The following is a 26,506-nucleotide window of genomic DNA, read 5'->3' on the forward strand; positions in this document are numbered from 1 at the left end:
AAGCGGCGTAAAACAATACTCACTCACTCTTTACGCTGCAGTCAGCATTATTCCAGCTATATCACGATCGCACGCCAAAAGACAGGTCCGCGAGGGGACACCCAATCCACATTGGTCGACTCTAAGATTATGATGATGATGATGATGATGATTATGATGATGATGGAGCCATGCTTCACTTCAGTAATAATTGTCTCGTCTATGCCAATAAATATCTCTTGTTGCTCATTATTTAGTCAAATGCATGTATTTGTTTGCATGCTACTTTCGATATACTCAAACATTACATTATCATCTTATCCTTTGTCATTTAGTAAAACTTCGAATTTTGGTTGAAGCGGTTTTAGAATCGAAATGATAACTGCAAGTCCTACCACCTACGGGTTGTTTGCAAACCAAAAGAATATATACCACTCATAGTTGGCTGAGGATAAACAAGTCTCACTCGCGTGTATGTGATCCACATGATGCGATCACATCCTGGCACCGTCGTCTCGTGCTCCCAATAAGTGTCTTGATGGTTGCCAGGGGAAGATTGTTCCACTCTTCAGCCGGTGCATTGCCCAGTTCCGGTAGAGTTGTCGGAAGGGCAGAGCGTCTTGAGAGGGCGATCTGCAGCTCGTTCCACATTGGGTTGAGGTCTGGAGACCGGGCTGGCCACTCCATACAGACAATGGTCTCATGTGCTAAGTAGGCATCAACGACCCTGGCGCAGTGAGGATGAAGTCCGGGCCGATTGCACCAGCATACGGTCTCACGTACACATCCAGAGAGAATGTCATCCCTGAAGCATATACCTGTCATCGTGCCCCGCTGTAGGATACGGAGATCGGTTCTTCCAGCTCTACTTATCCCACTGCAAATCATGTTCGGCGTCGTTGGAAACTTGAAATCCGACGATCTGTGAAGCCTAGACAGTATCTCGATTCATCAGTGAAAAGTACTCGAGCCCCATGCAGACCTGATCTGTCCAAATGACATGATCTTCGGCCCCATCCAAACATCCCTGCCTGTGATATCGGGTCAGTGGGATGCGGATGCATGCCCTTCGTGACCGGAGACAGCCTCACGGAGACGATTACGCACTGTCTGAGTAGAAGCGCTAACGCCACTGACGTTGCGCAGGTCATTTCTGAGTGTGGTGGCAGTCACGAAATGATGACGTCTTGCTGTAATCAGGAGACACCTGTCTCCCCCCTGTGTGATGGAACGTTGTCTACCACCTGCATGTCACTGGACCGCTGATCTAAACGGGTGGTATCGATTCCATGCTTGTGCATTCAAATGTTGCAATCCTCGGTAGCAAATATTGTTGAGGTCTCTGATAATGATGGGTAACGATTCTGTCGTGCACCCACAAACACGTGCACATCGTGCCCATGACGGCATGCCTCTGTCCGTTCATCAAGAAACTGAGGTCCTGTAGAGGTTACCCAATCATTGTGTACCGGGATATTTCAATCTTTATTTGTTGGATGTTTTTTTACATATATGTCATAAAAACGTGACCCTTAGCAAACTTTTAGCAATATACAATATGCTTTTGCTGATGAAACAGCGACTAGTGCACGCATTCTCCCAAGTGAATGGATCACACGTACAAGTGTTGACTACGGAGACCTATTCTGCTCCAGAAACCCACATGAATCATAATTCGTACCTCCAGTCGCATCATCATAATCAATATTGTCTCATTTACTGCTGAATAAAGTGACATTGACAAAAACACTAATTATATCGGGTCCGGGTGATCAGGCTCGCTGATTTGGTTGATGCATGTCATTGTATCCCAACTGCGTAGATCGATGCTCATGATGTCAAATACTTGATTGTCTGGTCCAGACTTGATTATTTACAGACCGCCGTCATATAGCTGGAATATTGCTGAGTGCGGCGTAAAACAACAAACATTGTAACTTGTAACTTGTAACTTGTAATTGTAAAATGCAACTGGATTCTTCCTACTGTCCCAAAAAGTTGTAAAGTTCGCGTCGCTTTTATGTGATATGACTGGGTACCTCGGACGCGAACCGTGAAGAACCCGGCTTAGAATAGGTCTTCAGCAACCAATTCTTGCTGAAAAAGACGACAATGCTTGTCGTAAGAGGCGAATAACGAGATCGGGTGGTCAGGCTCGCTGACTTGGTTGATGCATGTCAGCGTATCCCAATTGCGTGGATCGATGCTCGTGATGTTAATTACTGGATGGTCTGGTCCAGACTCGATGATTTACAGGCCGCCGTCATTCAGTCAGTCAGTCATATTCGGAGATTTAACGTGCGCTTTCCGCATGTAAATATATTACATTTAGCGTATCTCGCACACGATACAGGCCGCCGTCATCTAGCTGGAATATATAGTGCGGCGTTAAACAACAAACAAACAAACCTACCACGCCCAGAAACACGTTGGACACGGCATTGACAGATTCAGCTGGCGTGGTCTGGAGGCAGTACGACAGACACCTCCCGAGGACCCGGATGATGACCTGCATGACCTCCAGGTGGTAGAGCACGGACACACAAGCGCTGGCGAACACAATCACCGGCAGAGTCTGAAAAAGACGTAAACATGTAAATGTCCTCTTTGATGTACTGGGATAGTTTCACGTGCCCGTTATCAATAAAACGATACATGTGTATGTATGTGTGCGTGCGTGCATGCATGCATGCGTGCGTGCGTGCGTGTATATATGTATGAAGGAGACAGCCTCCGTGTCCTCGTAGGTAGAGCATTTGCCTGGAGAGCAGAGGTGGGTGGTTCATTTAAACCATGGAACTATATGATGACACTTGTTGTTACCCTGCCTGGAACTCGGCGTTTTGAGATAAAACAAGAACTGGTCGGCTCGGAGTGTGTACAGTACAGTATAAAGTACTCACGGAAATGAAAAAAACCCTGTTTTTTCGATCTCAGATTTTAAATAAATGCAGTTAATATACAAAATATATTGATATTCAAACAACTCAATTAGTACTAATTGGCCCTTGGCACAAATACAGCGTATCAAAGGTTTTTATGTCTTTTTACACGTAAAAGTGTGTAAAAATATGAACAAAACAGACTATTGTGAAACTGAGCATAGCCAGGTGTTAGTAGATCTAGGTTAATGTCCATGACCTATGACACCTTGACGACAGGTGAAAACAGGTGCTTGAAACCCACGTGCATGTGATTTGTCAGTGGTTAGTGATTTGTGAGTGGCATTGTGGGATAGTAAATCATCGTCAAAATATCACAACGTAAAAGTAACATATTCCCTTCTCAAAGAACTCACATGTCATTATTATGTACATAAACATAGCTGTTATTTTTATTGTTGTTTTGATAACTTTTTTCCAGGCTAATTTGCACAATGCCTTTAGCCTGTTTCTGCCACGTCAATTTGGACTTACTTTTATTTTTGAATGTTGAAAGTGCCTACAAATTACCTCCTGTAAAGTACATTTTGTATTGAGCACTGAGGTAAAACTAGCAAATCCAGACTAGTACTTTTCCAGTTGTTTTGTTTTTTCGTATTTACATCTACGTAATGCTTTGTGTCGATTATTAAATCCAGCAAAACAGGGTTTTTTTCATTTCCATGAGCACTTTCGTACAACTACATACACACACACACACGCACGCACGCACGCACGCACGCATGCATTGGCAATAATTGGCAGTTCCACTCCTATCCCCTATCCAGCTCGCCCCTTGGGGATTCCGGTCAGGCTCGGTGACTTGGTTGATGGCATGTGCGTACCTCAACGGCGGGGATAGGTGCTAATAATATCAATCACTGGATTGTCCGTTCCAAACTCGAGACGGGGCGTGTCGACGGCAATTGCGGGTGATGTTGATACACAATGGCTCTATGAGTGACTTGCTTCCGAGACATATTTGGACAAAAAAAAATCTAAAATAAGAAGCTTTACATTTCCACACATTTACTCACAGCAAAAGCAAATCGGTGATCCAGGAAGTGTTTACCAAACACAAACTCTGCCCCCTCCTGGGTATAGTCAAGGAACTCGGCCACTCTGTCACCGACAAACCTGAACGCTGCGTGTCCCGATTCCAGACGCAGAATCACCAAGGCCAAGAAATACATGAGTGCCAAGCACCAAAACACAGGGTGCCAATTAACCTGCAAAACAGAATAGAACTTTACGTACACTCTTGCCTTGGCATACAAAGGTTACATAACATATAAATATTGTATATATAATACAAGATTGCGGACGGAGCAGACGTTAGCTACAATAGTTACAATAAGTGAGTGAGTGGGTAATGTTTAACGCTTTTAGCAGTAAACACATCGGGACTTACGGTAATATTCCAGCAATATCACGGCAGGGGACACCAGAAATGGGCTTCTCACATTGTACCTATGTCGGGAATCGAACCCGGGTCTTCGGCGTGGCGAACAAAACGCTTTTACCACCAGGCTACCCGATCGGGGCGAACCGGGATTCGAACCCACAATCATAGGTTTCTGGCGTGCCCAAGGGACGCAACTCTGCACAGCGATAGCGGCGCCTTAAGACGTCTGGGCTACCCGTGCCCCTGTGGCAGCATGAAACACCTTTGTTTTCGTTTTTGTTTGGTCACATTCGTGAGCAACTTCCGTCCAAGCGCAAATGGGCATAGCTTAAAGTATAGTCAACTCGTTGCGTAATGGTTCGTGTATATTTCCCCAATATATCACAGAAATTGAGAGGTTATTGAAAACACATTGGGACTTACGGTATTATACAATATGATTAAACACATTTAACTGTATGTTGGGTATATTTTTAGATGCAGGACATAGGTAAACTAAAAAATTACTCCTGACGGATTCTTTGACCGAAGTACTTGAAGCCATACGCGCATTCTGATTGGTTGGTCGTATTTTCAACAAATAACATTCATTCAGGGGACGAGTCTTCTTGCAGATTACGGAAAGGGGCGAGTGGTGACGAATGGTTTCGTCATTGTGGGTTAGTTTGCGTGCGTGTGCAAGAGGCAGCAACGCGGCTGGTACGTGTTTGGTTTAACTGTCATGTAAATATCAAACGTCAACGCAAGAAAATAACCAGATTATACTATTGATATTCTTTATGATCACGCCATATTGCTATTCGCCGCATGGAATATACAACCTTTTTCTATTGGACGAGCGGCAGGTGTCATGGCCGCTAGAGAATGTGACGTTGCGTGTATGATATCTTCAGAAATTGGCGCTCGTCCTGTAGTCCATTCCAAACTGCTCAATAGTTAACGTATCATACAGACTAGTAGAAATGTGCCATTTTTAAAGGTTTTGTTATATGTTATCTTTATAAGGACTAGTGGACTAAAAATGTTAGTTTCTATCGCTGTATCATAGTATTGCTATACACCGCAAGTAAAGGAAACGAATCGAGCGATGAGTGAGTGGGTAAGTGAGTTGGGTTTAACGCCGCTTTTAACAGTATTCCAGTTATATCACGGCGTGTCAGCTTAATGTAGGAGGAAAGCCCGAAGTGATGCAGGTCTCAGACGTTTACCCCTTCGGTGAAACCACGATCACGGGTTTGGTGCTGAGAAACCTAGAAACATAATCGGAGCGAACCAGGATTCGAACCCACAATCATAGGTTTCTGGTATCGAGCGATGACCAAAGTCTGGGAGACCTTAGGAGCATGCGACCGCTTTTTACACAATACACCCTTGTCGTACCAACCATTTCGACTAATGCTTATAAACACCCACAGGTGTCCAACATAGCACATTAATGTAAACCTCGTTTTGGCATTAAGCAGGGCTTGGTATGTACGATCGATGACTACCTTTAGGTATGAAAAAAGGTATGAATGAAAGGAATGAACAAATGAAAGTAAATTCTTGAACATACGCTTGAAATCAGATAGCAATATACCATAGTACGTTCATTGTGGAATCATTAAAAATTAAAAAGTGACAAGAGCTCCAGACAATTTTTTGAGCAATGGAGTTTCTATTTTTTCTCGGGTTTCTATCTTAATTGGGTTATTACATTTTTCATTGGGTAACCAATATTTTTTCACTCTTCTATTCATAACTCTATTGTTTTTTCCCCCAAAGATTGAACATTTTAAGATGTAAAATAAATGAAAAAAAATCTTTTAGAGGCATATAACCATTATAAATGTTCTAAATATTTAGGCTTGACTCGGAAAATAAATTAGCTCGTAATTGTGCTCCTTTGTACGCATGCTGAAATATCTTCATTAGATATTTACTATTTAGGCGTGCTGTTTTTATACATTTGAGTTTTTCATTTAATGCATGCGTCTCTGTACGCAAGTTAGTTGAAAGTAATTGTTTTTTGAATATATATATTTTTATTTTTTTATTATTTTATTTTTGGAGGGGGGGGGGGGGGGTGCGGGGGTGGGGGGTGGGGGTGGTATCTGTAGCTCTGTAGGTGGGTTTTTTTCATCAATCGGACAAAACAAAACTGTTTTCAGATTATATGCTGCAGATTCTTTGGTGTGGAGCAATCTGGAGTTACCCTGGCGGGGTTGCGTGACGTCAGAAAGGTCAGCAGGATGAAGACGGCGATGCCGGGAAGTGACCGCAGGTTACTCGGGCTCTCCCTCCCTACGACCAGGCCAAGGGTCAGGGCTATGGACACTACAGCTACCACGTACAGTGACCTTGAAAAGAAAGAAAATCATCACCACTGATACACTATTAGAGGCAGTCTTAGTGGTTTTAATTAAAGTGTGAGTGTGTGAGGGAGGCAGGTTAACGCCGCTTTTAGCAATATCCCATCAATATTACGGCGGGAGACACCAGAAATAGGCTTCACACATTGAACCCATGTGGGGAGGCTTCACCCACTGGGCTGTCCCACCACCCTGTGACATAAGATCCGTATTAGATCTCACGCATGAGAACAAAGTGTGAATCCAATTTCTAGTGTCCCCGCTGTGATATGTGAAGATAATCAATCATATGGCACTTTTCATATCATACCCCATATCAATCCGAGGGCCTGAAGAACTATTTTATGACGCTTCAACCTTTTCGGGGTTTGTTTGTTGTTTAACGCCACACTAAACAATATCCCAGCTATATGACGGCGGTCTGTAAATAATCGAGTCCAGACAAGACAATCCAGTCTTGAACATCGATCCACGCAATTGGGATCGATGACATCAACCAAGTCAGCGACCCTGACCACCCGATCCCGTTAGTTGCCTCTCTACGTCAAGCATGGGTTGTTGAAGACCTATTCTACCCCGGATCTTCACGGGCCTACATCACAAGGTGAAAGAATTTAGACGAGCCGAGTTTCTAGATTACTTGACAATCAAATCATATATGAACGACTCCCTACATGTCGGATGTTTCCCAAATCAAATTGACTTACCGTCGTGTAATTCTGGCGACCAACCGGTTCCGTCCACATAAGCAGTAACATCTGTCAAGCAGTAATGAGGTGAACTCTGACAAAGACGCATGCGCTAACAACAGCACTCCCAATATGGCGCAGACTAACAGGCGTATGGATCCATCGTCTCCGAATTCAAAATACATCGCGTATCCCAAATACACAAAAAAGAGTAATAGGCCTATCACCAGGCACAAGCGTTTCAAAACTGATTTGTTCGAAATCACAAACTTTACGGCACTATTTTGAATGCGTAATGTTACGCGTGAACAGGCACTTTGCGCAATGAAATCCTCCACCCGTGGACGTTCCATTGATATGATGATGTCGTGTTGGGCGTAGAAGACGTCGTCGCTTCCCTCTGACAGGACCTGAAATATTGATAAGTCTATCAACGATTGGTTGGTTGGTTTGCTGTTTAACGCCGCACTCAGCAATATTCCAGCTATGTGACGGCGGTCTGTAAATAATCGAGTCTGGACCAGACAATCCAGTAATTGATATCATGAGCATCGATCCACGCAATTGAGATCGATGACATGCATCAACCGAGTCAGCGAGCCTGACCCCCCGATCCCGTTAGTCGCCTTTTACGACAAGCATAGTCACCTTTTACGGCAAGCATGGGTTGCTGAAGACCTATTCTCCCCCGAAATCTTCACGGGTCAGCACAGTTTGGATGTGCGGGGTTTAAAGCCGCTTTAATTTTGAACAGTGAAGTAGTACATCACGGTGTGTCAGCTAAGTGTGGGAGGAAAGCCCGAAGTGATGCAGGTCTTAGACGTTTACTAGTTTGGTTAAACCCACGAGCATGGGTATGGTGCTAACAAACAGAAAACAATTATGGGAGTGAACCGAGATTAGAACCCACGATCACTGGTTTCTGCACAACGAATTGCGGGGCCTTTACCGACCGGGCCACCCGAACCCCCAACACACAACGAAACTGATTTAAGGCACCTCTGTTACCATGGAGATTCATTTTCCCGAGGTCCAGTATGAAGCTGGGCTGCGGAAATAGGCGGGAATGATGAAGTTATAGTTTGGCTGGACAAACGAGTCTTTGCATAGTTAAAATTGCGTAACGAAATCGACATCCGGTTCGTAAACTACCGTGTAGATTTCGGTCGATTGCAGGATTTGCAAAGTGTGTACGCCCCCTCGACGTCAAAATAATTTTTCCAAATCTATTCATATTTTTAAACAAGGTGATTTGATGCACTTCGGGTGTTTTTCTTAGCTCCCACCATGGGGATCTCTCTTTCCCAATATAGAGCTAAAAAAGGACTGTTTGTACAACCAAACAAAGCGAGAAGAAGCATGAAAGGTATCAAAATTAGCAATTAGTGTTTCTCGATGTGCCTACGGGTTTTGATCTGTCTGAGTTTGCTACTTGTAGCAGATGGTTGTGTCGAGACGAACCCAGGCCCACCTAAGTCCGGCCCCGCACACAATACCCGAAATCAGTCGACTTTGTCCGTGTCTGAAACAGGATCGATACAGATATCGGCAACGGAAAATGAAAACAGCGACTTGATGGCGATTTTAAAGGACATTAAATCTAACACCACGGACATAAACAATAAGTTTGAGAGACTCGATGACAAGGTCACAAAAATGGCGTCTGATTTCCACGAGCAGCTAGCCTCGCTTCAACATGAAAATACACAACTGAGACTTTCTCTGTCTAGTTTGGAAGAAAAACTCGAGGATCAAGAGTGTCGTGAGCGGCGAAACAACTTAATATTCCATGGAATATCTGGAGAGAGGGGCGAAACATGGGATCAGTCCGAGTCAAACGTGAGAGAGTTTCTGCACGACGAGTTACACGTGGAGAAGGCAAATGATATTGTTATTATTCGTGCTCACCGCCTCCACCCTGGCAAAAGTGATTCTCCTATCATAGCTAAATTCCTACTGACAAAAGACAAGAGTGATATTTTCAAGAGAGGACGGGAACAACAAGATGGAAATCACCGATCACGTGTAACAGAGGATTTCCGAAAGAAAATACGAGAGGATAGACGCGCACTGTCTACCTACTTTCAAGAAGCCAGAGACAGCGGGAAACGACCTAAGATGCGTGTTAACAAGCTTATTGTGGAAGGGCAGGTATATATGTACGACCGACAAGACAAGTGTGTGAAGAAGGTGTCTACAGGTGGGGGTACGCATCGTGATGCAAGGCCCTCTTTTCGCCATCGTTCATGGAGTGATTTGTTTGGACCCGGAAGCAACACAAACCGAGACACACCTTCTTCAGGGGAGTTAACTCCCAATGTTGAGAAGTTTGGTAAGTGATGTGACGGCCACGGCCCAACATTTGATATTCTCTCGTGGAATATAGAAGGACTGCGAAAATATGAAAACTCCACATCTCAGGTAAAAAGTCTTTGTGAACATTTTGACTTGATCGCGTTTTGTGAGTCATTTGTGAGACGGTCCGATGAATTCTCGGACTTCTTGTCCGGTTTTCGTGCGCTAAACTGTGCCCGTCCCAAGACACACACGTTCGGGCGATATAGTGGTGGTATCACTGTTTTGATACGCTCTCATTGGCTAGATAGTGGACTGTTATGTAGGCTCTATGATAATTATGAAAATACTGTTGTACTTTTATTCAAAACATCAAGTTTATCATGGGACTCTGACTGTGTTTTGATATTTACTTATATCTCACCCGAAAATTCACCAGTTAATGAGAATATAGATACTGATGGATTTACTCATCTTGAAAACTACTTGAACATTATTGTTGGGGAACACCCACACAAGCATATATTTCTTGCTGGTGATCTTAATGCAAGGACAAAGGACTTCCTTGACTATATCCCTGATGACAATATTGACTTTATTCAGAGAGATGTTGATGATTATCCCTCTGATACATTTGATATGCCAAGGAAAAACAGAGACTCAGTGACACATAAACATTTTGGCAAAAGACTTGTTGAATTGTGTAGGACCTTTGGTATTCACACATTGAATGGGAGATTGTTTAATGATACAAATGGTGAATTCACATGTTTTACTCATAATGGATCAAGTGCTGTGGATTACATGATTGCCCCCTCTTCTCTCTTTCCATATTTCTCTAACTTTGGGGTTGGTACACAGGATCACTCCAATCACTTCCCCTTATATTGCTCACTCAATATTCAGGGTACCTCATCTGGTAAATATAGTCAACCCCCAGCCCCAGGTAATACAAGGAGTAACTCCAACTGTAATCTGGAAACGGAAGGTGGAGGCAGTAGGGAGAAATATGTGTGGAATGAAGGTGCTAAAGAAACCTTCTTGCTCAAGCTTGAGGGTATATTAGTAGAGCATTATGATTATATCTTACAACTAGCTAATAATAATTGTAATACAGCAGTATCTTGTATAGTCAGTTATTATCAAGAAGCTGCAGAACATACCAAAAAAGTATATGGTTTAAATTCTAACTTCAGGAGAAATCAGCAGCCTCCCTGGTGGGATGATGAACTTGAATTAATTAAACATGACAAATACAAAGCCCTGAGAGCTCACAGAGATCATTGGGAAGCTTTTTCACTTTTTAGACACTTAAGATCAATGTTTAAAAATGCTTTTAGTAGAAAGAAAAACTCATTTCTTGAAGCACAGAGAGAAAAACTGATAGCTGCAAGAGACAACCCAAAGTTGTTCTGGAAACTGCTCAAGGATAGTAAACCATTTAATGCAGTCACTCAATCAATTAATACTGAGCAATGGACTAACCATTTTATGTCTCTTCTTTTTAGGCAGGATCTTGCACTTGATAGCAGAGTGTACCATATCCCTGACAATAATGATCTAACAATTAACATTCCTATTCTAGCACAAGCAATATCAAGTCAAATAAACCAGCTTGGGAATAATAAATCCCCTGGGCCTGATGGTATTGCTGCTGAATTTTTAAAGTCTTCAGAGAAACAAATTACACCAATTTTAGTTATTACATTTAACAAAATCTTTGAGAGTGGTAACTTTCCAGATGTTAGGGGGAAAAGTATCATCTGTCCTCTGTTCAAGTCTGGTGATATGAATGATGCCAACAATTACAGAGGTATATCACTCATTGATACCATATGCAAAGTATTTACATCTATTCTTAATGCTAGACTACAGAGGTGGTGTGATGATAACAATATCATTGACGAATCTCAAGCTGGATTTAGACCCAACTATTCCACGACAGATCATATATTTTCACTACAAGCCATTATCCAAAAGTATGCATGTAAAAAGAAAGGAAGGTTCTACTGCTTATTTGTAGATTTCTCAAAAGCTTTTGATAATGTTGATCACAATTTGTTGTTACAGAGTTTGGCTGATATTGGTGTCTGCGGAAAGTTTTTGTCTATTATTACATCAATGTACAATAAACTGTGTGCCTGTGTTAGAATACCTACTGGGTTATCCAAATACTTTAAGTGTAATATAGGTACTCGTCAAGGATGCATCCTCAGCCCTCAGATGTTTTTAATATTCATAAATAAACTTGTAAATTTTATGGAAAATTATGGAGGACAAACTATCTTTATTACTAAAGACTGCCCAGCAATATATGCACTTATGTTTGCTGATGACGTGTCATCTATTGCTGATACACCTTTAAATTTACTAAAGAAGATCAATGCCTTGGAACATTTTTGCAATACCACAGGCATGAAGGTAAACTTGAAGAAAACTAAAGTCATGGTATTCAGAAATGGCGGACCCCTTAGACATTATGAAAAATGGAAATTTAATAGTGTATATATTGAAACCGTGTCGTTTTATAGATATTTGGGTATTGTGTTCACGCCCAAACTTGTTTGGACTAATTTGGCACTAAATACTCTTGCTGCACAGAGTAACAAGGCCATTATTACATTATATAGATATCAAAAGAAAGTTGGTAATATACCCTGTCAAGATTTATTTAAGATATTTGATGCTATGATTGTGCCTATTTGTCTGTTACGGCGCAGAAATATGGGGCATCTCATATTGTAAAATTATTGAAGATGTACAGAACAAAATGTGTAAATGGTTTCTAAATACAGGTAAAACAACAAACAATGCAATGGTTTTAGGAGAGTGCGGAAGAGCCCCTCTCCAACTTGTGTATACCACAAGGGCCATCAAGTATTGGTGCAGGCTACTGCGTTTGGACGAGCACAGACTGCCTCGCCAATGTTATTTAATGCTCAAATCACTGGACCATTCTGGTCGCACCACATGGGCTACCCACATTAAGAATATTTTGTTTAAATTAGGTTTTGGATATGTATGGTTAACACAAGATGTTGGCAATGTGAAGGTATTTATTCATCTTTTTAAGCAAAGATTATTTGATAACCTTCAACAATCATGGTGTAGTTCTATCAATAGTATATCTGATACCTTTTATTATAAACATTTTAAATCCCTGTTGAATGTAGAAAAATATCTTACACTCCCCATACCAGTACATCTGAGAATATGTATGACTCGTTTCAGATGTAGCAAGTTTAAACTTGCAATTGACTTGGGGAGATACACAAATGTCCCATACACTGAACGATTATGTAAATATTGTATAGAAAATGGTATATCTTTTATTGAAGATGAATTTCATGTTTTACTTGTATGTGAGCGTTATTCAGCCCTAAGAAATATGTTTCTTAAACAGTATATCAAGTTTCAAACTGTAACATCTTTTACTGAAATTATTTCATCAGAAAACTTTGATGTTGTATATAACACATGTTTATATCTATATAAAGTCCAACAGCTAAGAGAAACTTAAATCGACTACTTCCTTCGCATGCGTAGTTCATGCAATCGACCATTGTCTGTATTATGGGCCTATGGCCTTCTTACTGAATAAACTGTCTGTCTGTCTGTCTGATGCACTTCGCGAAGTAAGACTCATTTTATTACAGCGTAGATTCTGATTATCAACAGATCGTCTTGACTGGGCGTCGCCACTTTGTTTGAAGCTACTGCTTTGTTGTTTGACAATCCAGTGGTTTACATCATGAGCATTGATCTATGCAATTGGGATACGATGACATAGATCAACCAAGTCTGCGAGCCCGATCACCAGTCACATTTTACGACAAGCCTCCAATCACAGCCTGCAGATATCTCTGGATCTGCACTGAAGGCTCCTACGAAACTGCACTGTCCAAACTCGTTCTGATTTGGTGTAGTAGAACCTGTAGATATTCTAGAGTAGGGGAAACCAAAAAAACATATAACATTACCAGCAGATGAGTCAAGATTGTGACTTAACATTTCAGCTAAAAAAAGGATGATTATGTTTACGGCTCTTGATTGCCCGTAAACAGGACAGACTATCTGAATAAATTATCAAATTATGCGACATATTGCAAGTCTAAGAAAATAGCATAACTTTAGCAGTAAAAGTAGAACTTCCATCTTCTAATCTTATAGAAATGGGGATGCTATCAGTAACGGCTGCAGCTGATATTTTATCGCCATCTTTCGACCCATCCGTGTATAGAACTTTGTAGGAGGGATATGTATCTTTAATTAAAAACAACAACTTGTTTCTACAATAGGTGAGGTGATTTGAAATAGGGTTTGACGTTACATTACATTACATTACATTAGACCACGGAGGCGGGCTGTCGCTTTAATTATGTGTTTGTACACCGTGAACAGAATTTCAGTTATGTCGTGGCATGTTAGCTGAAGGCTGGAGGAAAGATGAAAGTCACTCTGTAGACTTCGTTGCTAAGGTTAAACCCACGGAAATCATCTTCCCGAGGCAAGTGAGTTAACTGACTACAAAAGTCCAGTTTCCACCCTTGCCGAACTAGGCTGGTATTATGGAGTTACAGTTTGGCTGGACTAACGAGTCTATGCAAAGTCCAATCAAAATCGCGCACCGAAATCGAAACCCGGTTCGTAAAGTGTCATGCAGATTTCGGTCGACTGTAGGATTTGCAAAGCATGTGCACCGCTAACTCAACAGATATTTTCTATATCTTTTCATGTTTTTAATCAAGGTGCTCATGTGATTTGATGCACTTCGCGATGTAAGACTCGTTTTATCACAATATAGATCTTGATTATCGATCAGATCGTCGTGACTGGGCGCAACCGTTTTGTTGAAGCAAAAAGCAAGTGATACGAGAGGTTGAATCTGATTGGTCAATAGGAGAGGCATAGAAAGGACATAACTCGTAATAGCCACTGGTGGCGCTACGATCGAGACCAGGAATTCCAGCCTAGTTCGGCAAGGGTGGAAACTGGACTTTTAAAGTCAGTTAACTCCCTTGCCTCGGGAAGACGGATCTATTCTAACCCGGAACTTCTCGAGTCAATTGTATAATGATATAATGAGAACACACAATCTTGGACAAGGACCTGAATAGTTTGTAGCTATACAACGCTATACAGTCGAGAGTCCAGGTTAAATAGTTCCCCAGTAGCCCATGGCGGTCATGAGAGCCAAGTGGATTAAATGGTCAGGTTGGGTGACTGGGTTGATTGTATGACATCGCACACCGACGTCTTGGAGAACTGATCATAATATCAATCACTGGTTTGTCTAGTCAACACCCGAATAATTAGAGGCAGCCGTTGCATAGTTGGAATAAGGTTGAGTGTGACATTAACAACGAACAAACTTAACTACTATTGCGGCAATATGATTGTGAAGATTTTAAACTATTTACCATTCTCATGCTCACCTGAATGAAAGGGGCGGTCGGGTGGCCTAGTGGTTAAAGCGTTCGCTCGTGACGCCGAAGACCCGGGTTCGATTCACGACATGGGTACAATGTGTGAAGCCAATTTTTGGTGTCCCCCGCCGTGATATTGCTGGAATATTGCTAAAAGCGGCGTAAAACCAAACTCACTGACTCCTGAATGAAAAGCGGGCACTGATGGATCAAAGGTGCCACAATTTGCTGCGTAGAACAGCGCCACGTCGGCGTCCCGGAAACCTTAGACCTTGGGTTCGAATCCCAGATTTGCCCTGTTTATGTTTCTAAGTTTGTCAGCATAATACCGCGTTCGTGGGTTTCACCAAAGTGGTATATGTGTTGGACCTGCATCACTTCGGGCGTTGGAATCAATCAGTTAACCAAACCAACCAAACCAACCAACCAACCAAGCAGGCAAGTGGCACTGCAGCAGATGATAGCTTCATACACACCGCGACCCGTGAAGATTCCGGGTAGAATTATTTATAGGTCTCCAGCAACCCATGCTTACCGTAAAAGGCGACTCTGCTTGTAGTAAGAGGCGACTAACGCGATCGGGTGGTGAGGCTCGCTGACTTGGTTGATGCATGTCATCGATCCCAATTGCGTGGATCGATGCTCATATTAATCACTGGATTGTCTGGTCCAGACTCGATTATTTACAGACCGCCGTCATACAGCTGGAATATTGCTGAGTGTGGCGTTAAACAACAAACCAACAAATCATACACACCGCACACTTCAAATATTTTAAGTCTCTTCACACATTGATACCGGCACGGGTGACCAAGTCGTCTAAGGTGCCGCAATTGGCTGTGCAGAGTCGCGTTCCATGGGCGCACCAGAAACCTCTGATTGTGGGTTCGAATCCCGGTTCGCCCCGATTATGTTTCTAGGTTTCTTGGCGAATCTATCCTATTTGGGGCTTCAAAAATAATGATTTAATGTATGACCTAAGCTTGTACATCCCCACTTATTTAACTATTGCATATCAATGTATCAATGTATGAGGGAGTGAGTGAGTTCGGTTGAACGCCGCTTTTAACATTATTCCAGTTACATGTATATCACGGCGTGTCAGCTTAATGTGGGAGGAAAGCCCAAAGTGATGCAGGTCTCAGACGTTTACCACTTTGGTGAAACCCACGAGCACGGGTATGGTGCTGACAAACCTAGAAGCATAATCGGGGCGAACCGGGATTCGAACCCACAATCATAGGTTTCTGGCATGTCCAAGGGATGCAACTCTGCACAGCGAATGGCGGCGCCTCAGACGACTGGGCCACCCGTGCCCCCGGAAAGATAACGAAGCACTTTTGTAAACCCAACATAGCGGGTATGGTGCTGACAAGCCAAGCATCATAATCAGGGCGAATCTGGGATTCGAACCCAGGACTTATAATAAATTTCATATATTGTGAATGTGATGATTGAGCAAAAACTATAAGTTGTAGCAGGATCACTCGGGGTACATTGGGTTTTACGCGTCCCTCGTTAGGATTTTTAGCACGAGCCGGCGTCCCGCGTTACCGACATGTTTTAATATGACATTGTAAATAATTTAAACAAAGTAAATAATTTAAATCAAAATTGATAGAAAACAGCTGTTCGATCGAGCTGAGGTTAGCTTGCTATGTCACGCGACTTCCATTGACTCGGGGGGAAAGCGTGCGGCTTTTTGCTTTGAAGCGGGGGAAAAGGGGATTTATTCTGCTTCTCAGAAATCCACGTGCAGCCTGACTTGCTCGCGGCGGGGTATAAGAGATTTATTTCCCCGCTGAGAATTTTTTCCCCTCCAAGGCGGGATACACATTATTTTATTAAGACCACGTGGACCAATGAGATCTCAACATTCTGACATGGAGGTATGATAAACATCATTATATTCATGTAGATACTCACGCTTTTAAAATTTGGTCTTTTCTCCGAGTCCTGCTTGAAGGCTCGGTTGACAAAGGCCGCTGGGGCCGACACCTGTGTGCGGTAGGTTGCCCGTTGGGGGCGGTTAGACGCCCGACCCTTGACCATCTCAGATGCTTGGCGGGAAGGGGCGACGTTCTCGGTAAGGTCAGAAAGGTCTTGGCCTGACCCATACACCATTCGAGTCAGGGGGGTGTCCCCCCAGGTGATGCGGCGTTCTGACATGGCGGGCTGAATGAGAACAGCGCTGTATTAGGACACTATAATCCTAGTGGGGGTAGCCTTGTGGTTAAAGCGTTCACTTAAAGCGTAAATCCCCGGGTACGGGTTCGATTCCCATGGATACAAATGTGAGGGCCTTTTTTTGGTTTTGTCTGAAGTAAAATTGACATTAACCAAAGTCACTTACTAGTACACGATACGCTGTATGGGCATATTAGTTGGTTGGTTTGTTGTTTAACGCTGCACTCAGCAATATTCCAGCCATAGGGCATTGCCTAAAAGTCGGGCCGGGCCGGGCTAAGACGGGCCAAATTGTTATTGGCTAATTACTTCATTATCGGCGATCATACCATATAATTGATGAAACATACACACATGACATTGATGAACAATCACCAAACAAAAAAGTGCACCATAATTAGGAAATTCGGAGTAAATCGTTTGAAAACCAGAATGTAGAGCTGTGTGGTAAGGTAACATGTAAGAGAGCAATCGTTAAACAAAGTAAGATTTGACACGTATCAAATACTTCTAGGGGCTCAAAGTGAAGCATTTTTACTGTATTTTCTTTAAAAAATCTATGTCAGAAGTGTTTGGTCCGACTTGGCCCGGCGGTCAAAATCAACTTAAACCGAGCAGATGTACCATAAATGGATTTACATCTATAGATTAGCATTATATCTACCTATATTCCACTTTATAGTGTCTCAGATCGCTGTACTTAAAGAAAACAAGGGGTTCAGAGTGAAGCCCTTTTCCCTCTACATTCTCAACATAGTCTCTATCAAAAGTGTTTGGCTTGTGTTGGGTCCGACTTGGCCTGGGCTGTCAAAATCAACAGATGTATCATCCAATTAATGTATTTTCATGTATGCAAAGTGAAGCACTTTTTTGCATACTCTCAACATCCACTCTCAAAGTAGTGGTTGTTTCGCCTTAGCCAAAATTCACCATAACCTTATAGATATAAACGTTGTATTTGTCATTTTAACTGTAACCTTTTGATCGAAATCCTATTCTTTTGTACAAGAAAATAACTTACACGTTTAGAGGCCTCCTAATCTTAAATCCTTGATAGAAAACGAATGACAAGGTAGACACAATTGTATGGATAACGTTATCCATAAAATTGTGTCTACCTTGTCATCCGTCAACTTCTAAGTAATGCCTCTCAAACAAAGAGAAAACGAATGCGTTGATGAACAAATGTTTCAACTGTTAGATGAATAGTAGACGTCACATATCGTTCGATTATTGTAGTGGTCAGTTTACTGACCCGGTGTATTGACATTTGCCAATAGAGGGTAGTCAGTTACTGACCAGACCACACCACACCACGTGTGTTTGTGTCTACGTAAACATACTAATTGTGTTTTAAGATCACAGACCCCCTCGTATGAAATTAGTCCTTTTTAATTGAAAGAAAGGCGGGAAAGCGTCATTATTCCAAATGATTACATACTGACAGGTTTCGTAGACGGGGACGAAACATATAAGTTGTTGGCTTCTAATTGTGACACTGTTAGTACGATGTATTTACTACAGGCCATTCCACTTCCAGTTATTAGTATTACTATATTTATAATCCCAAAATAAGTGAGTAAATGCTTTTGACTTCCCCATTCACGAGATTAAAATAAGCTTCTATACCTTGTTTGATCTCATTGTAGTGTAAGTTTTGCAGCTATGTTGCTGAATAAATTGTAACTTAAACTGTTTATTCCAACAACAGATAAAGTGTGTTGAAGTTGTGGCATGTTTATATGGTGTCATAAGCAATGATCTTTAGTCAAACCTGTTTTGAATTCGTAAGAAATGTAAAAAACACTATTTCAAGACTCACATATATGTTCCTTTTTTATGTTGATTCAGAAAACGCAGCATTCATATTCATATTTATTGTAATGTGAATTTTAAACATGTGTTTTTAACTTTTTCAATTATGTTTTCCCATTTTACGCAATATTTGTTCAAACATCAGGTGTAGACACTTGTCTGTCGGAAACACAACCTTGCGGTTTCTTTGCCGAACGCAAATTATAATCTCAGAAGATAACTAAACTGTAATTATGAATATACCGAAGCTGGTTGAGAATGCATTTACAAAACTGCTTCACATGTACTCATAGAACAAACGCATACTATTTCCAATTGAGAATTATTCATAACGTACTACTGGTTAGCACATGTGAACACATCTCAATGTTGAACATTATATCAATCGTGAACCGTTACCCAAATAGCATATGTACTTACATCTGAGGTACCACTTAGGTACCAGCTGCAGGTTTTCGCACCTTAACATATGCACATGTACATCTTTTTTTGCAAGAAAAACACCTTCCTGCACCAAAACTTGAGTTGATAACATTAATGTTTGGTTTCACAGTTCAAGTATCGTCTCACAATACGCTAATTTGATTATTCGATTACACTGAATTATACTGGAGAAACGATTTTGCTTAACTTGTGTCTTGTGTCTCATCGATCCTTCTCACAGCGTCCGTATATGCATTTTCTTACTTAATTTGGAGATTTCACGTGCGTTTTCCGACTGCAAGCGTATGTCGCACACGGGCCTGGCCAGGCCATGTAATGTGTTTCCAAAAAGGGGAAAAGTGAGTTTGTGCAACCCAGGAGGGGGGCTTTAGGGGTTGCTTATATAGTAATTTTGAAATTTTGAGATTTGGAATGAATGCCAAGAGTGGTGGAGGACGAACCAAGGGAGCTGTGTGTGTTGGGCGGTTGTTAGATAAGGTAGTTTTGGTTTTAATATTTTATTTGGGGTTTAAATGCGACTAATTAGTCCTGTTATAATTAGGTATATTCCTAAGGCTTTGAATTTTTTGGATTTAGGATTGATTCTGTTGTAAGTCCGGTTTTAAGATTTAGGGTGGTCTGTAGTGTTGTTCGGTGTGTTTGGTAGTGTGTGCAGTGAATGAGTACGTGTTCTGGTGTTTCTTGTTGTTTGCAATGTGGGCAGTTTCCTGTTGTGTGTAGATTAGCTATTTTACGATGATTATTTACATGTAGTTTGGTGTGGCCTGTTTGTAGTTTGGTAATTATTCTGTCGATTTTTTTTGGATGGGTGTAGTATTTTTGGTTTATTTAGGGGCTTTTTGATTACTTTCACGATTTGGCTATTTGAGTTTGGGTATATATTTTGCCATTTTTTGTTGATTTTTTGTTTAGTGACACTTTTGATTTCTGATTTTGAGCTGGGTAAGTTTAAGCTTATTTCTGGGAGTTTAAGGGATAATTTTGCTGCTTTATCTGCGTTTTCATTTCCAAAGATTCCTACGTGGGCGGGGATCCAAATGAACTCTATTTGTTTACCTCCCTTAGTTAAGTTGTTTGAGCTTTTGGGTATTTAATTTATTAGTATATATGCACGTTAAGTGTGGAATTATTCCAAATTACACCTGTACTCAGCTTGCTTAATTGGCCCTTGTGTAATTGCAATCATGTAGGTGTTGCGTAATCAGTCAACCATTTTCCCTTAATTATATAATTAGCTTTCCTGAGCTTTTAGTGGTAGTGAATAGCATACCGTTTCATTGATAACTTATGCATTTGGTGAGGCTAACTAACAAAACCCATTTATTTTATTTTGAACATCCGTTAACATGTTTGTCCTAAATGCTTCCAGAATACCTTTGTAAGCTATGATAGTGTCGTGTCCCTCACAAATACTAAATAAAGTTATAACATATCGCCATATTTGTATGAAAAATATTATTCCATAAACATACTATCACTGGCCACTGACAAACATAAGCAGTATTAGAATAAGAAACATAATTAAATCCAGTATGACGTGGTGTTGTGTAAGCATACAGAAAACTAAGAGAGCCCAACTTACTTCAGTTTCTGTTTCTGCATCCTGCGTATCATTCTACCTGTCGGATCGACTTGACCCGGGTGGTTAATAATCTTAAACATCACGACTGTAAAACACAGTTGCTAGACATAAAGAGAACTTTAATTTACGGCGTCTTTTAACCATCACGACAAAAATACTGAGTGGTCCAAGACCGAACACTTCTAACATACATTTTCTTAAGAAAATACAGTAAAAATGCTTCACTTTGAGCCCCTTGTTTTCTTTAAATACGATGTACCGTGACATTATAAAGTGGTATATAGGTAGATTTAATACTAATCTATAGATGTAAATACATTTGAAGATACATCTGAGTGTTTAAAGAAGATTTTGACACCCCGGGCCAAGTCGGACCCAACGCAAGCCAAACACTTCGGATAGAGACTATGTTGAGAATGTAGAGGGAAAAGGTCTTCACTTTAAGCCCCTTGTTTTCTTTAAATACGATGTACCGTGACATTATTAAGTAGTATATAGGTAGATTGAAAACTAATCTATAGATGTAAACACATTTGAAGATACATCTGTTTGTTTAAAGTAGATTTTGACCGCCCGGGCCAAGTCGGACCGAACACTCCTAACATAGATTTTCTTAAGAAAATACAGTAAAAATGCTTCACTTTGAGACCCTTGTTTTCTTTAAATACGATTTACCGTGACATTATAACGTGGTATATAGGTAGATATAACACTAGTCTATAGATGTAAACACATTTGAAGATAAATCTGTGTGTTTAAAGTAGATCAATCTATAGATGTAAATCATTTGATGATACATCTGTGAGGTTGATCGACTCTGTTGATCATAGAATGGGGTCAATTTGCATCTGATTGGGTTTTGTAGAAAATGTAACTGCCAAAATTGTCTACGTTGTCTCTACAAACTTCAAAATAACCTGTTTCTTCTCCAGTAAGTCTTTACAAACCACAAGTTTCCAATTTCTTAGCCTGCCATATTTGCACTTGGGCATTGGCAGTCGTACATTTATTTTGTCGTATTTTGTGAATTTGCCTTAAGAATAGGACTGATTTTGAAATGTTAGAAGTAATTATTTCGTGTATGTAATGAAATATTTAAATGACCATAAGCAGAAAAAGCCACCCACGAGCTCCATTCATTCACAGCACCATCTGTTTAAATCCATGAAATGTAATTTAGAATATGTCTTGTTGTATATAATATTTTCAACAAGGATTTTTTTAAATTTCTTATGTCACAGGTGCACATTAGGTTATGTAATAAGAAAATTACACGTCGATTGAAACGTGGCGCTTTAATCACCGAAGTCCTATCTGTCCTGTTTAGTCTTTGTCCAGTTAAGGATATCTATACAATGAGCAATACATATCTTCAACCGGTAAGTCACGTTTTAATTAGCAAACCTATCTCGATTACAATGCAAAGAATAACACGGTTCCAAGTAGTAATTACTGCGATGTAATGAGGGGCCATCTGGTGTAGGACTGGAAGTGTATAAAAGTTGTGCTGTGTCGAGACATGAGCATCACTCTCAATATGAAGACTTTCCTGGTACTACTGGCGCTCTCCTGTGTTGCCACATGTTGGTGCTATCCTCTTCAGGATGGTCCCGGAGGACAAGAAAATGAAGGCCCTGGAGGTCCAAAAAATCCAGAAAGACAAGGCCCGGGAGGTCCTGAAGGTCCCGAAGGCCCCGGAGGACAAGAAAGACAAGGCCCGGGAGGTCCCGGAGGTCCCGAAGGTCCCGGAGGACCCGAAGGTCCCGGAGGACAAGAAAAACAAGGCCCCGGAGGTCCCGAAGGTCCCGGAGGACAAGAAAGACAAGGCCCGGGAGGTCCTGAAGGTCCCGAAGGTCCCGGAGGACAAGAAAGACAAGGCCCAGGAGGTCCCGAAGGTCCCGGAGGTCCCGGAGGACAAGAAAGACAAGGCCCCGGAGGTCCCGAAGGTCCCGGAGGACAAGAAAGACAAGGCCCTGGAGGTCCCGGAGGTCCCGAAGGTCCCGGAGGACAAGAAAGACAAGGCCAAGGAGGTCCCGAAGGTCCCGGAGGTCCCGGAGGACAAGGAAGACAAGGCCCCGGAGGTCCTGAAGGTCCCGGAGGACAAGAAAGACAAGGCCCTGGAGGTCCCGAAGGTCCCGGAGGTCCCGGAGGACAAGAAAGACAAGGCCCCGGAGGTCCCGGAGGTCCCGAAGGTCCCGGAGGACAAGGAAGACAAGGCCCCGGAGGTCCCGGAGGTCCCGAAGGTCCCGGAGGACAAGGAAGACAAGGCCCTGGAGGTCCCGGAGGTCCCGAAGGTCCCGGAGGACAAGGAAGACAAGGACCGGGAGGTCCCGGAGGTCCCGAAGGTCCCGGAGGACAAGGAAGACAAGGCCCCGGAGGTCCCGGAGGTCCCGAAGGTCCCGGAGGACAAGGAAGACAAGGACCGGGAGGTCCCGGAGGTCCCGAAGGTCCCGGAGGACAAGGAAGACAAGGCCCCGGAGGTCCCGGAGGTCCCGAAGGTCCCGGAGGACAAGGAAGACAAGGCCCCGGAGGTCCCGGAGGTCCCGAAGGTCCCGGAGGACAAGGAAGACAAGGACCGGGAGGTCCCGGAGGTCCCGAAGGTCCCGGAGGACAAGGAAGACAAGGACCGGGAGGTCCCGGAGGTCCCGAAGGTCCCGGAGGACAAGGAAGACAAGGCCCCGGAGGTCCCGGAGGTCCCGAAGGTCCCGGAGGACAAGGAAGACAAGGCCCCGGAGGTCCCGGAGGTCCCGAAGGTCCCGGAGGACAAGGAAGACAAGGACCGGGAGGTCCCGGAGGTCCCGAAGGTCCCGGAGGACAAGGAAGACAAGGCCCCGGAGGTCCCGGAGGTCCCGAAGGTCCCGGTGGACAAGGAAGACAAGGCCCGGGAGGTCCCGGAGGTCCCGGAGGTCCCGAAGGTCCCGGAGGACAAGGAAGACAAGGACCGGGAGGTCCCGGAGGTCCCGAAGGTCCCGGAGGACAAGGAAGACAAGGACCGGGAGGTCCCGGAGGTCCCGAAGGTCCCGGAGGACAAGGAAGACAAGGACCGGGAGGTCCCGGAGGTCCCGAAGGTCCCGGAGGACAAGGAAGACAAGGCCCCGGAGGTCCCGGAGGTCCCGAAGGTCCCGGAGGACAAGGAAGACAAGGCCCCGGAGGTCCCGAAGGTCCCGGAGGACAAGGAAGACAAGGCCCCGGAGGTCCCGAAGGTCCCGGAGGACAAGGAAGACAAGGACCGGGAGGTCCCGGAGGTCCCGAAGGTCCCGGAGGACAAGGAAGACAAGGCCCCGGAGGTCCCGGAGGTCCCGAAGGTCCCGGAGGACAAGGAAGACAAGGACCGGGAGGTCCCGGAGGTCCCGAAGGTCCCGGAGGACAAGGAAGACAAGGCCCCGGAGGTCCCGGAGGTCCCGAAGGTCCCGGAGGACAAGGAAGACAAGGACCGGGAGGTCCCGGAGGTCCCGAAGGTCCCGGAGGACAAGGAAGACAAGGACCGGGAGGTCCCGGAGGTCCCGAAGGTCCCGGAGGTCCCGAAGGTCCCGGAGGACAAGGAAGACAAGGCCCCGGAGGTCCCGGAGGTCCCGAAGGTCCCGGAGGACAAGGAAGACAAGGCCCCGGAGGTCCCGGAGGTCCCGAAGGTCCCGGAGGACAAGGAAGACAAGGACCGGGAGGTCCCGGAGGTCCTGGGGGTCCCGAAGGTTTCGAAGGTCAATGCACCGGAGAACAAGAGGGTGAAGCATCCACAGGTCCCGAAGATAGGCCAACACCTCCTCAACAAAGGAACTGACAAGGTTAGCTTGTTTCTCATTGCTTCTAGTGGCGGTCGGGTAGCCTAGGATTGGTGGTTAAAGCGTTAGGGTTCGATTCCCGACATGGGTACAATGTGTGAAGCCCATTTCTGGTGTCCCCCGCCGTGATATTGCTGGAATATTGCTAAAAGCGGCGTAAAACCATACTCACTCACTCACTCACTCACTGCTTCGATTTCCAATGTACGTTTCTTGTACATAACTTAACGCAATGTAACATTAATTTTAATATTCACGGGATATATAACAAGATGAAAACGTTCAAAGCAAACTAGACCCAATATTTCCTCTTGTTTCATTATAAAGCTGTGCATACATCATTGTTGTTAGTGTTTTACCCAAGCTTTGCTTTCCTTTTCAGATGGCACTTCTTTGAAATAAAACCAATGAACACTGAAAGATTTTGTTGTACATATGTGTTGCCTACCTGGATTTGTCATGAAAATGCATGTATAATTTGGTATATGAGAAACAAACACGTCTTAGAATTAGTATTTTCCACAGCAAAATAAACCTAAGACGTGGATGGACCAGTAGTCTAATCAGTTGATTAGAAAGCTGCTGTGGTTGGTTTGAATTCCAGGGTCGCCTTGTCGGGCTTTCTTCACACATCAAGCTACCTCGCCATGATATATCTGATATAGTGTTCAAAGCTGCGTTAAACCAAACGTACTCACTTACTCACTAAGGAATAGGTTGACATTGTACAGCCAGACAATGCATTTTATCGCAGTTAGGTATATAGCAATGCTTATAATTAAACCATTTACTTTTCATTAACTAACTACTGTAACAGCTGATTTGGTTGTAGTGAATGAACATTTAGCTGGCCAGCAATATGTTGACGACAATTTGCGTCCATTTGCTAGAATTATCGGCAGAAAATGTGGACTGCAAAATGCCATGCCGGACCACATCGTGCAGATCGTAACCGTTTATCTACGACGAGAAGGCATCCGGATATTGGACTGGTCCGCTAAGTCCTCTGACGAAGTCTAACAGACATTTGTCGTCATTACACCGTCACTGGGAAGAAACATAGTCATATTTCCCTCTCTCACAATACCTTTGACATTTACGTACATATTCTTAAAGCCCCACCCTGACTATAAATATAGCCCGCAAGGTGGCGGTGTTTCAGTTTCGAACAATGACTGACAATGTAAACACAACCGAGTGTCGGGAGAAACTTTTTGAAAACCATACGGGAACAAGATCACCATTGACCGTCAAACTTCGTATCAACTTAAAAGACAAACCCTGGATACCACAAATGGCTCCATATCTAGATCTAAGTCAATACATCTTCTGTAGTGTTATCATAAAAAAGCGAATCGATCGTGTTTGGCGTCTGCATCAATCTCAATAGGCGGAGCTTATTTACGGTTGCGCTATTAATAGTTAAGCACATGGTCAATGCATTTGTGGTCAAAGTGTATTGTATGTTTTTTTTACGGTAGAACAGCAGCAGAAAAACAGTTCCGGTAATGTAACAGTAACGATACTTAAATACGAAATTGACGACGCGATTCTTTCAGTTCAATCCGAAAATTACAGATATGTGTTTAGTTTTGGTCATTTGTATTCAGATTATATTTAAAAAAACTTACAA

The 26,506-nt window shown here is 43.0% G+C and overlaps 1 protein-coding gene and 1 pseudogene across 1 annotated transcript in view; one reads left to right on the top strand and one right to left on the bottom strand.

The window, feature by feature from the left end:
• The window catches only part of LOC139470506 (uncharacterized transporter YutK-like), an 86,684-nt gene that overhangs the window by 12,736 nt on the left and 47,442 nt on the right, over window positions 1-26,506 (bottom strand). The window contains exons 2-6 of the mRNA XM_071252909.1: window positions 16,993-17,241; window positions 7,364-7,755; window positions 6,500-6,644; window positions 3,938-4,129; window positions 2,393-2,554 (exon numbers count right to left, since the gene is read on the bottom strand). Of these exons, the coding sequence (XP_071109010.1) occupies window positions 2,393-2,554; window positions 3,938-4,129; window positions 6,500-6,644; window positions 7,364-7,755; window positions 16,993-17,235 (1,134 nt within the window). The 5' untranslated portion in view covers window positions 17,236-17,241. The remainder of the gene's footprint in view (window positions 1-2,392; window positions 2,555-3,937; window positions 4,130-6,499; window positions 6,645-7,363; window positions 7,756-16,992; window positions 17,242-26,506) is intronic.
• Window positions 22,597-25,293, top strand: LOC139470276 (proteoglycan 4-like; annotated as a pseudogene).

Source organism: Haliotis cracherodii, unplaced genomic scaffold, assembly GCF_022045235.1.
Source record: "Haliotis cracherodii isolate W230 unplaced genomic scaffold, xgHalCrac1.p SCAF_20, whole genome shotgun sequence".
In the NCBI taxonomy this organism is placed as follows: Eukaryota; Metazoa; Mollusca; class Gastropoda; order Lepetellida; family Haliotidae; genus Haliotis; species Haliotis cracherodii.